The sequence below is a fragment of the Cylas formicarius genome, unplaced genomic scaffold (assembly GCF_029955315.1).
Source record: "Cylas formicarius isolate icCylForm1 unplaced genomic scaffold, icCylForm1.1 PGA_scaffold_8__14_contigs__length_24414737, whole genome shotgun sequence".
Taxonomy (NCBI): domain Eukaryota; kingdom Metazoa; phylum Arthropoda; class Insecta; order Coleoptera; family Brentidae; genus Cylas; species Cylas formicarius.
In genome coordinates, this window is record NW_026844361.1 from 10818438 (window position 1) to 10831138 (window position 12701).

The 12701-nt window shown below is 35.7% G+C and overlaps 1 protein-coding gene across 1 annotated transcript; it reads right to left on the reverse strand.

Moving 5' to 3' along the window:
- Positions 1–8130: 8130 nt before the first annotated feature.
- Positions 8131–10457, reverse strand: LOC132706651 (ciliary microtubule-associated protein 2). The gene is made up of 6 exons (XM_060678116.1): positions 10257–10457; positions 9016–9242; positions 8786–8963; positions 8587–8730; positions 8403–8537; positions 8131–8353 (listed from the first exon to the last, which is right to left on the reverse strand). Exons 1-6 carry the CDS (start codon positions 10427–10429, stop codon positions 8143–8145), a joined length of 1068 nt encoding a protein of 355 aa, XP_060534099.1. The 5' UTR covers positions 10430–10457; the 3' UTR covers positions 8131–8142.
- Between the last annotated feature and the right edge of the window lie 2244 nt (positions 10458–12701).

Here is a 12701-nt window from a genome sequence, read left to right on the forward strand (position 1 = left end):
AAGCCATTAGTTCCAACGATGGTCGTGAAAATGCTTTTGACGCCGACCATGTTGGTGTGGTGAAATTATACCCAGGATGTTCGTTCCAATTTAGAATTAAGTTTAACCCTTACGACCGATTGAAATATGACGGCGCCCTTATGTTTATTTCCTACGACCCAAGGAAATGTCAATATTTTGAGTTCAAAGTGCCTTTGAGGTGTACGCCGGCATGTCTCGAACTGAAAATCTATCCGCAACAAGTCGATTTTGGCACCATTCCCATATGGAAGGCGAGAGATAATTACCAAAATTATAAACACTTAATCATAAGAAACATTAGCGTAAAGAAGTGCAAAATTTTTATTCAAAAAGCCACGGCGCGCGTCTTTAACTACGACGCCAAAATAGAAAATGTCGATGAGTGTGTTAGGCACGCGTTAGAAGAGTGTTTGGACAATCTAGATAACTACTTCCGCTTCGAAAGTAACTTCTTGGTTGTACCCGGCGGTGTTGAAATGCCGGTGAAAATTTATTTCAAAAACGCAGAGCACATTGGAAAATACATGGAAAAATATGTGACCAACATTTACGAGGATGAAACCAATGAGATATTTGGTTACCGGGTGAGTTTAATTACTATCTATGGAGCAGATACAACTGAAGATATTTAAAAAGTTACCAATCGTTTTCTCCAAATTCTTGATACTCGATTTTAACCAAAAAGTGTTTGAGGTACCTCAAGTCAGTAGCATTTGTTTTCATAGCTTACATGGTGAAGCATAGAAAATTTATAGAAAGTTTGTGCAAGTTAATTTAACTTCGTAAAAATTAATTTTCAGTTTTGTATTTGTCTTTATTTGGCTGAACTATTTGTAGACAGGCTTAAACCCTTTCAATATAAATATTTTTTTGGGTTAGATTTAACTTTAAATATTATATCAAGTTGTTACCCATGGGTCACCAATATTTCTTACAAAAAACATTTATTTACTTTTTGATAGCGATATCTTAAGAGGTTAGCATAACTCTAGTTTGAAGTAAATCTGCTAAATCAGCTTGAATATTTTATCTCCGTGATCATCATGCCAAAATTTCATGTAATTTGCATAAGAAAAACCCATAATATAGAAACCTACTTGCGGTCATTCGTTGTTTAGATTCAAATATCCCAAACATGATTCCTTTTTTGTTATCTGAGTTATGTAAGCTTGCCTATCCATAATCCCACACTCGTCACCAGTAGCAATAGAGCAACGGTCATAAAAAGGTTGGAAGAAGTATAATAAAAAGTAGAAGTAGTTTATTAACTACTTGTTTTGCAATTACTTAAATTAGGGTAGAGGTCCCAAAAAGTAAGAAAATCTAGCGAACACACAGGGAAATATATTCATATATTCATCCGCTCGATAATTCCAAATAAAGTTTTTACAGATTTGTTTCATTACGTGGAGGTCAATAACAAAACTTAAAGGAATTTATTCCGACTCACTTTTAAAGAGATGTATTCAAAGAGAGTATTAAGAAGTGGTATATAGTTTCATAAACCAAAAAAGAAACAGGACAAAGCCATTGCCTCCTCTAGATAAATATTTTTTCTACTCCAGTCTGTAAAATACCTAATTACCCACCGATCTAGCGTGCGGGAAGCGTCACTTTACCACGTCAGTTTCGTTTCCCATGAATCCGAGCCACTTCGGACATTTCCGGGATTTTACCGCACGGATTTGGGAGTAATCGGATGTTTTCGGAGATATTTCCTACGCTTTGAATTTTGACGTTTGTCAGTTCTGACGGTCATGTCAGTGAATGTATGTTTTGCGAAAATGCATGGTCTGTTCATAGATATAAGAAAGTGACCAATTGCTTTTGAATGGGATTATCCAAGGGTGGTCATTAACATACAATGCAACAAGATTATTACCTAAAGTTTCGGAATTTACAGTCAGGTATAATTGTGGTCCGTAATAGAAAATAATTTAATACCTACCTGAGTTTCATATTCTTTGGTTTGGTATACTACCTAGTTTAAGTTTATTAGTAATCATTCTTATTTCGTGTGTAATACAGCGTGTGTTGAATCGTGTGCGAATTATGCAAAATATGTGCGAGTCTAGTGTATCTCAGGAGATGCTCCCGCCCAAATGTAGAAAACACTATTCTATTGAGACTAAGGAAGTTATAAACAATGTTTATTTGGCTCTCATTGAACGTGGTGCCAGCAAGCAAGCATCTTTAGAAGAAACGACCACATTGACGAAAATTCCAACATCAACTGTATGGAAAATTGTGATTAAAAAAAGAAGCGATGCTGACATTTTCTCGAGTGTAGATGAAAGTGATCAAGATATAATACGGTGTAAAATTTACCAGTTGTACGAGGAACAAAGCGTGCCTGCATTAGATATCTTAATTAGAAGGCTTGAAAAAGATGAAACCGGTGTTAAATGTGGCAGAACTACCCTATGGAAGTGTATTCAACACATGGTTTTAAAAAATTGACAAAAGGCAAGTTTTTTTATTTTACAATTCGGAAATGGCGACTGGAATATCTAGAAAAAAATAGGATTTACAGAGAACAACAAAGGCCAATTATTTACTTAGATGAAACCTGGTTCGACACTTATAATATCCCGGAAAAGGGTTGGGTTGACTCGACTGATAAACGAAAAAAAAAATAAACAAACAAAACAAACACGCCATCAAAAACAGGTAAAAGAATAATTATTTTGCATGCTGGCTCTAAAGATGGTTGAATTCCAAATGAACTTTCTCTGTCTGCGAAAAATATTAAAGATTCTTCTCTGGATTACTATGAAGACGCCACCGCTGATTTATTTGAAAGTTGGTTTAAAACCAAACTAGTTCCAAACATTCCTCCTAATAGCGTCATTGTAATGGACAATGCAAGTTATCACAGTAGACAGTTGACTAAAACCTCTTCCTCATGTGACACAAAAGCAACAACCCAAAACTACATATATAAAAACGACATTTATTTTCACGAAGATTATACCAAAAAGCAATTCATTGAGGTTCTACAAAGCTTGAACCTACAAAAGGAATACGTCTGTGATAATTATGCAAGAAATCTAGTGCAAACAGTTTTAAGGCCACCACCACCACCTTACCACTACATATTTAATCCCATTGAAAATGTTTGGCACCAACTGAAATCTGCCATTCGTAACAATGTTTTCCCCGTGTTAACTCCAATGTCCTCAAACTTATAGAAACCGTAGTTTTTAACATCCCGCCACAAAGTTGGACAATTTCTGTTAAATATATAGAAAAAGCAGAACAATCGTATATCCATTTTGCAAATAATATAGAACAAATAATAATTAGAACAGGCCATGATAGCTAAGGTGATACTGATATATTATGTGAATAATTTTAAGTAATTTAAGTAGATAATAAAAATAATTTGTAATTTTATTTTAGATTTAAACATAAATACATACATAAATAAATAAATATTGTTTAGTATCTTTCGTAACAAAACCCCAAATAATTAAATTCTGAGCAAAGTACGGACCTGTTCCGAAAGATTTCATTACACCTTGCCCGGGTCTTTCCTTAAATCGTATCAGTTAGTCACTTTCTCATATCTATGAACAGACTTTACCCAAAAACTAACGGTAGTAAAAGTATAGTATGAACACGTTCGGTAAACTTTTTAAGTCAAAGTTCAATGCCGTTTACCGCACTTGTTGAATAATATAGTACTTCCAATTAAATTAGCATTTTTCAATATTTTAAGGCGAATCTGACCGGCTGTGCGTTACGGAAAATGGTAGTTTGCAATTTGCAGGAGATATATGTGAAGGCGGAAACGACGGGGCACTTGTTAAGCGTTCTCCCAGAAGTGCTGGATTTCAAAATATGTCGGTTTAACTCCTGCTATCAGCAAAGTTTTCAAGTATACAACGGATCGCGCCACACTCAGACCGTTTCCCTAAAAATTCCCTACTACCTAGAGGGTATTGTTCAGTCAGATGTTTCGGTTTTCTATATACATTCCCATGCGACACGAGTTATCTGGATCAAATTGTTGCCAAGGTAAAATGTATCTACAAATGTTTAATATAGGGAACGTATGAATGACACATCAGACTGCTAAGCAGGATCGAGGATTGTTTTCAGGGGTCTCAAAACAAAAACTAAAATTGAGTATTAAGCAATAGGGTAATTAAAAAAATTCTTCCAAGCTTGCAAATGAGACTAAATCGACTAAATCTTCTAGTTTCACATACAAGAAGACAGAGTTTTTATAGGCTATGAGTTTTTATTATAGAAAGGTTATTTTGGACTTGATTTGGATAACTTTTTTATTTTTAAGAGACCTAAATTTCCGAAATGTTTTTAAAATTGAGATGAAGCTTAATCTTATTTTTTTCTTATTGTCGGATCGAAATAAAATGGAGTATGTTTGGATGAACTAGATATTTTAAAACGACGCATTCATCACCCAATTTAATATTAACTTTTGCAGAATTTATGTGGTCAAGGAGAAGACTGTTTATTTCGATCCAGAAACGAGCATATTGGAATTTCCTATTCGGTTGACGGTAGCTTCAAAGATCTACAAAGATTATCCTCCTGCGGAAGTAACAGCATTCGCTATACTAACAAATTCACGCGACCTGGCTCTTACAGCACCTACCATCATCGATACCTCAAATATTCACAGCACTCCCATGCTGGATTTGGGTGTATGCTCGGTATACGAAACTGTGTCCGTGAATCTCGTCGTGACCAATAACACCCTAGCGAGTCAAATTTGTGGTTTCCTAGAACTACCTACGGTAATGTTATGCAAGTTTGTTGGACGTGCCTCGATTTGATTTGCAGTACGTTACCATAAGGCCTAATTTTGGATTCCTGAAGCTGTTTCCCCACCAACAAACCCGACTGAAGATGTACGTGAGGCCTGAGCTTTCAGATTTTCCAGACTATCCGCACAACGAAGTGGTTCACTTCAAAATTGCCTTGGAAACCCTTAGTAACCTTGGCGGATTGAAGATGGTGCCCTAGTTGCCTGAACGACTTCGGAAAAACTTTGGAAATTATTGTTGTAGGAAATAAATCCGAAGCGGTTGAAAAAGTCTATGGAATTTTTGCTAAAAGAAATGGTTCGGCATGAAACGGAAGTGACTGAAGACATGCGAGCATGCTTGACAGAGCTCAATAAAGATTCTGGTGCACTTTCTCAGACTAACAGTACAATGAATCGGAAACAGTCTAAGACTACCGTTGAAACGAGTTCAGCCCATACAGGCGTGAGCAAAATTAACTACTGCAATGAGATATGGTGCAAGATGGAGATAACAAGACCGTTGCTGAAATTTTCCCACCAAGTTGTTGTGTTTCCAGATACGCCGTGTGGTTCGTACTCTGTTATGGAAGTAACCATGAGCGCCCTACCTAACAAAATGTATCAGGTTGATTATCGAGCGCATTTTAAAGTCGCCGGGGACAATAAAGAGATAATTGTAGAGCCCAACTGTGGTAATTTGGAATGTGGCCAAGTAAGTTTCAATTTTCCGAACGCCATTTTTGGATACCACGGTTTTAGCGCGTAAAAATCACGTTGGTGGCGATGCCAGAGGTGCCCGAAGAAATTCTGCGTAGATTAGCCAGATCTAGACATTTTTCCCTCCATCGATATGTTGAGGATTATGAAAGTGGGGATAGCAGTATCGACCCTATCAAAAACAGGAGACCAGTCAAAGAGAATATGAGGAAGCAAAGTAAACCGAGTGTAAGGCTTGAAGCAGAAGGCGTGGAGGAATTGCGTCCGACGGAGATGATCGCATGGAGGAGCATGGAGCCTTACTACATCAAGGCCCATTTCCGATGTCATATAACCTATGACAAATCTACAATACGGTAATTTCAGTATAAATATATGTCGCATGTTTAAATTGCTAATTGCTGAAAGCAGGGAAGAAGCTTTGTCGCTACAAGCAACATGTAGAGTAATAAGACCAGATTTCATCACCAATTTGGCGTCAAGGTGCGTGGACTTTGGTAAATGTTTGGTGGGACAGACCATCACCAAACGAATTCAGATCCAGAATATCAAATGTACCAAGGAAAAATGATTGGTGGTTTTTCTTTAACTCGTCTCGTTTTAGATGAAGCTATAGAGCCGACTCTGGATCTTTTAAATCCTTTAGGTCCGTTCAGCATTCCGTTTATCAAAACATGGGTGATCCAACCCGAGCATGTGTTAGATTTACCCATAAAGTTTTCTCCGGATCAGGCTAAAAAGGTGCGTAAAATGTTACCTCGTTATTTTTCATTTTGATCGCAACCTACAAGGTGCATCAGAATATTGTAGAGTCTAGGACTAATGAACAATACTGTTCACAGTAGCAAACATAATCCGTGCAAATATGAATGAGAAATGCTTAGTTCCCGTGATACAGATTGAGTATAATAATCAGCAAACTGCTTTTGGCTTATTACCATAAATCGTAGCAAATGTACGTAAAATATTAATTTTGATTTATAATGGAAATCATAACTAAGAAATATTTAAAAAGCATGAGTTTTTGCCTGTTGAGGGCTTATTGCGCAGGGTATCAATTTATTGTGTAATTTGTGGTAACTGACTTAATAAAGGTAATTTTTCGAAACATTCAAACCATTGGTTACAAGAGCGCGTTTTAGTTAATTTAGCTTTACCTTAGAGTTTATTTCCAGAAATAACATGTAGATTTTTCAATGCCTTCATCAATTTTATATATCGTGTTTCAAAACAAACAACAATAAAGTTTTTGGAAGTATTACCATTTTAAAAACAAAAGTCGTGTATACTTTGCTTTACAGAGAGTGGAGGTGATTGAAATGAACTACTCCTACCATTCATTCTAACTAAATTTAAAAAACAACTTATTTTTATCGACATGCAATGTTTTACGTTCTTTTTTTTTATTTTGTAACCGTAAATTTTAATTTTAAAATACAATAGAAAAGACTCTAAAGAAACTTTGTTGTTAATTTTTTTTTAAGTATTTGCTAGAGTTGTTCTTTACGTTTGTAATTTTAATTTTTCCCATTTGTTTCCAAAGGCTTGAAAACAAAATTTTGTTTTTGAAATGCCGTTGCATTTTACCATGTTTTGTCATACCACACTTGTTTCACAGAATTCTTTGTTGACTTAGAAATTTGCAGTTTAAAACTTCTGGCCTGATATCTTCCACAATTTAGAGGTTGCTTATAACTTAGTAAAGGTTTTTTCGAAACAGCCGCCATCGATATATTGTTCCCAGTAAGGATTTGTTAAGAGATTTAATTTAATATTTAAAAGTGAATTAAAATACGGGGATTATCATAAAAACATAAACAGGCAATAATTTGAAAATTAATTTAAAAGTCAGCTGGTACCAAATCTTTAAAGGATATTCCAAGGAAATCATGGACAAAGCAGAAGCTGGACGATTGTAGAAAAAAAAGGTAACAATGAATGAAATTCTATGTGGACGAATATGTGACCACAAAATACTAAGACTTCTTCCGTAAAGCTGTCAGTTTAATGCTATTGAAATGGTATGTTCTAAGTGTAAGGGGCAATACGACAAATATATTGCTAGTCTCAAGAAGTTTAGTTCAGTTTAATTAGTGATCCAAGAAGTTTGGAAGACAATATAGATATGTAGTGCTTCAGACATTGCGCCACTTTTCATTAGTAACGAAGAAGACGACAACAATGAGGATGCAGACATCTTAGAATTTAGTTTTGATGCTGAAGACAGTGAACGGAAGTAGTTTTTTTTTTCTGTGATTGAGAATTAAAATAATTTTGATAAATATAGGTACCGTCAAGGAATAAAGAAAACATTAAAGAATTGATATTAGTAAAGACCAGGGACCTTATTTCCAAGAAAATTTTAGTTTATGAAGTAATGAAATTTCATTTGGACCAACTCTGGTGACGTTTTAGAGAACCTCCAAAATTGGTTAGGTTTCAGCCATTTTGGACAAATTACAGCGTGGACGTAAAATAACTATTTTAGATTAGCTGATAAAATATAAATATAAGAAATACGCTATTTTAAATCAGCTTGACGTCATTCCAGAAATGTAATACGCTGACTATATTGGTGTACAACAACCTTTGAAATACAATCGAAAAGATCGCTCAACATTTATTTACTACACCCAAAATGCCCTGTAATCGACAACTTTAAACAACTCCCGGGGTTGTTTGGAAAGAAACACCCAACTCGGCCGTCTAGATCTCATGCATCTGGCCCGCTTGGGGTTGTATCTTCCCGGTCCAGGCGATATACTCCAGTCTACCGGCGGCCTGGAGTGGGGATTTGACGTTCCAAACGGGTAGACCGATTCGGGTTTTTTCCTAATGCTATAAATACTCCAACCATCATCCCGATAACTTAAACCACTTTTTGTACCTTTTGAATGTGCTCAAATCGTAATGAGCCGGACCTGGCTCATCCGGAGAGCGATAGCACATGCTCAGATCGTTCAACAGGGCTCTCGTGGTCGGTTTCTTTTGGAAGCGTTCGGCCGCGAGAAAACGTCCGTACCTGAAACTTGGCATTATCGGTTGTTTTGGTTCGATGAAAACGCAAATGCCTTTTTTTGCTAGAATGGTGGAGCAATACGTTCACGTCGCTAGGCGGGACGTGAAAATAATCTGGTACTTTGAAGAGCGCTGTGCCGAAGTGGTTCTTGATGGTGGTTCCATCTCTGGGGCCGGTAAACAAATCGTAGGGGCCTCTTTAACCGAGGTACCTTGTTAAGTTGGGCGGTAAAAACATTGGGCTACGCTTACCGACGCGAAACTAGCTTTCTAAATATATCTGCGGTGCTCTTTTCATCCCTGACCTGGTACCGATTGGGTGTCAAGTGATAAGGCCTGATCTGTCTTTTAAATCGGTCTACGAACCCATCGTGTTCGAACGTGGGCAGATTTGAAGACGGCCGACGATACTGAATGGGAGTATATGTGCCTAAAATTACGCTATCTGGAATCGGATGCGAGAAAGAGTTTTATTGGGGGACCTGGAGCTGGATTCGCTAGGCTTTGCAGGCTTTTGCTAAATCTCTTTTCCGTGCCGAATCCCACATTGTCTTTGACGGAGCAGGTTTGCTTCGAGTAAAAGGTTTCGTCGATGTCCTGGGTACCGGGACCTCTTAGACTTGAGAAGAATTTCCTCTCGTAGAGCACGTCGTAGTTCCTATATCCCAAACATCTCGAGAATTCTTCCAGTTCTAGTTCCCTGTCCCAACTAAAAGAAATTAAAGTTGTTAATCAGTTCTACCAACTAATGTAATATGTAAGAACTGAGATAAAAATAATATTTGACAAATAATATCATAGCTCCGCGACAGTAATCTATATTTTTAAACATTTGAAAATTTTTTCAAAATAATCAGGACATCTAAAAAATTATACATAGTGTCACCAGAGGAAACCTAGCATGAAACTTTATCAGGACTCATAAAATAAAAAATCGAATACACTTGAAGTGATACAACCTTAAAAATATTTTAGATTGAGAAAATGTTGAATAACCGATAGCTCCAAAATAGAAATTACCATTTTGGAACCAACTAGATGTTACTGATACGTGTTCTCATAATAATAATACAGGGTTCAGTTTCCAAAAATTTGGTTTCTTATGGCATTCTTATGGTTTCTGTATAATATTCTCAATACTTATCTTTAACGCTTTTCAAGAAATTAATTAAAACAATTATAAAGCCTTTTGAATGATGTATGATAAGTTCCTATACCTAAATACCTAGATGTTTATTGTTTTTATTAGCGCCTTTGGTGTACATTATTGCAATATTTGAAAACAAAAGCGTACAAAACACCCATGACTTGACAAGTTGTTAATTGCATTGAAGAAGTATCAACGATCAATATGTTTCTAGCCCGACCAACATTTTTTGGTGGCTTTCTTAAAGTTTTTGATTGTTTTGATACATTTGACAGAAATCTGTGATTAAGTAGCATGATATTCTAGTTCAAGTGTTATAACTATGTATTCTATTTCGGCAGATGTGCAGGATGTATACACAGTAATTAATTGCATGGAATCTGATTGGTCGGTTGTGGGTTCGATTCCCACCGGGAGCCTTGGATGTTGGATAATTTACTCGTTGAAATATGGAAAAACCTGGGCAGCCGTCTAAGTAAAGACGCGAACTCGTTGAATTAAAGAAAAAAAAAAGATTCTGATTGGTCAGTTTTCGCTCTTCGGCTAGATCATGCGTCATAATGTTTAAATACCTACCGGAGTCCCGTTTTAAATTTGCAAGCGTGTAGTTTTGGACAGTAAGTTGTCGGTCCGACATTGACGTTTTCCCGTTTCATAACAGTAGCATCCAATTCTGGGTGTAATCCAACTTTGATGAATCGTTTCGTGGCGACGCCGAACGGAGCCCGACTCTTTTTCGTCATTTTCATTGCAATATATAAGCGGTTCTAACTTTTAACGTTTGTCAAACAATTCTGTCACATAAATGTTGGTGGAAAAGTAGTACAGGGTGGTCCCTTTGTCTTGTGACACTACACCTTTTCGCGGAAATTATGCAACAAAAAGTCAAAGGAAATTGTAGGTGTAGTGCGTGTTTTCAAAAATTTTGGTTGTTAAAAATGATTCATTTTGAGAAATAGATTTTTAGCAATATTCTCGATATCATGCAGGTTAAACTAAAAATTGATAAGAAAAAAGTATTTATCTTATGCAAAAATAACAATATATGGGGGTTCGGCAATTTCACTATACATATGGATGTGAAAATGAAAATTAGGTAAGCGATATCGCCAAAGTATTTCAAACGTCGAAATAGTTTCGTTTTTGACCATCAAAATCTTAAAACAGTGAACTCGAAAACAAATTAAAACATTAAGTGAACAGCAGATTCGAAAAATGTGGTTTGTCGAAAATTTTAAATTTTTAAGAATAATAAAACAAACTGCCTGGAAACGGTCTAAGCCACCGACTTGCAATTTATGGAAAAAAAATGAGAAACAGTTTTGTAGAATATTATAGCCAAATTACACAAAGCATAGTTTATAGAAACGCTCCCTTTATTTTAATTTTTTATACCTAAACTGGAATTGTTTTGGTTAATTTAGTTCGACACAAATAAATATAATGATAATTATATAAACATAAACATTATATTGATTTTTTTACTTGAAACGTGAGTTAGGTATAGCTGAACAGTACATTTTAAACAAGACGAAAATTATTCCCGTTTTCTTTTGATCTCGCTTGATGCAATTCCTGCCTTAAATCATTGCATAAATACTCTAAATACAGGGTGCTCGAGAACATGTTGGAAATCTCCGGAACTCAGATAGAAGACGGAAAAATAACATGACAAGTTGCCATGTTTGCTTCCTACAGGTACTCCCTAAATAACGCCACTGACGTCCTAATACGACTGTCAGCACGCTTGATGCGTAGGAGTATTTTAGATCGGGAGTAGAAAAAATATTGGATAGCTTGAACCTTTAATCGAACCGGTACTGTATACATTTTTTAAAGACAAAAATAGACTGAAAAGAAAATTGGATATTTCCAAATTTGTGCGAACGCTCTAATAATCAAAAAAAACGAATATTTTCAGCTTTAATCTACAATATAACTTAAAAACTTGGAATTAGTCAATGGAGAAATACTAATTTAAATTTTGTTGTTTAATTATTTCACACAATTTACAAATTCGAAAAAAATGCCTAATTTTTTTTTCAATAATTTATCAAAGATTAAACATAATACTTTTTTTTTCAATTGAATGTTCAAGCTATCCAGGTTAGATCTTTCTCGTATAGGGAACTTGAATATTTTTTTTAATCTCTTTAATACATTTTTTTTAAGTATAGAAATAACGCATACCAAATATCAAAACTCGATGTTTTTCGATCCATACGGCGACATGTTATAGTATTGTTCTCGATTTATAGGCCGAAAATTATATTATTTAAGGTTATTTTTCGCTCGTGTAAAGGTGTGTTTGTATTTAATGTACGCCATTTTGAATTTGTGCCTAGTGTGCTTTACATGATAATAATGGAAGCAACACAAAAACAATATTACAAATCGTGCCATCGTGTTTCAGTACACCCCGCCAGATAAACTTTTTATTGGTCTACTAGAAAATAAAAGCCGTTTCTTGTTAACATTATGTTCAGATGTCACTTTAACCGTGCAAACATTTTTTCCTACTCCCGTCCGTAAAATACCTAATGACACACCGATCTAGCGTGCGGGAAGCGTCACTTTACCACGTAAGTTTCGTTTCCCACGAATCCGCGCCACTTCGGACATTTCCGGGATTTGACCGCACGGGTTTGGGTGCAATCGGATATTTTCGGAGATATTTCCCACGCTTTGAATTTTGACGTTTGTCAATTCTGACGATCATGTCAGTGAATGTATCGTGTTATTCAGCGAAAATGTACCCAAAATCTAAACGTCGTAGAAAAAGTATAATATGCAATACGTTCGGTAAACTTTTTAAATCACTCGCCGTTTACCGTACTTGTTGCATAATATATTATTAACTTTTCGAACTTACACCCATTCTATTGCAGTCTCCATGAATGGCTTCCAGATCTATATAAAATAAACACTTTAAATTATCAATGCCAATATATTTTAAAATCAGTATTTAGGTTTCAACTAGTTTAAAAAAAACTTCTTTTTGTTTTTTTTTTTGTTGAATAA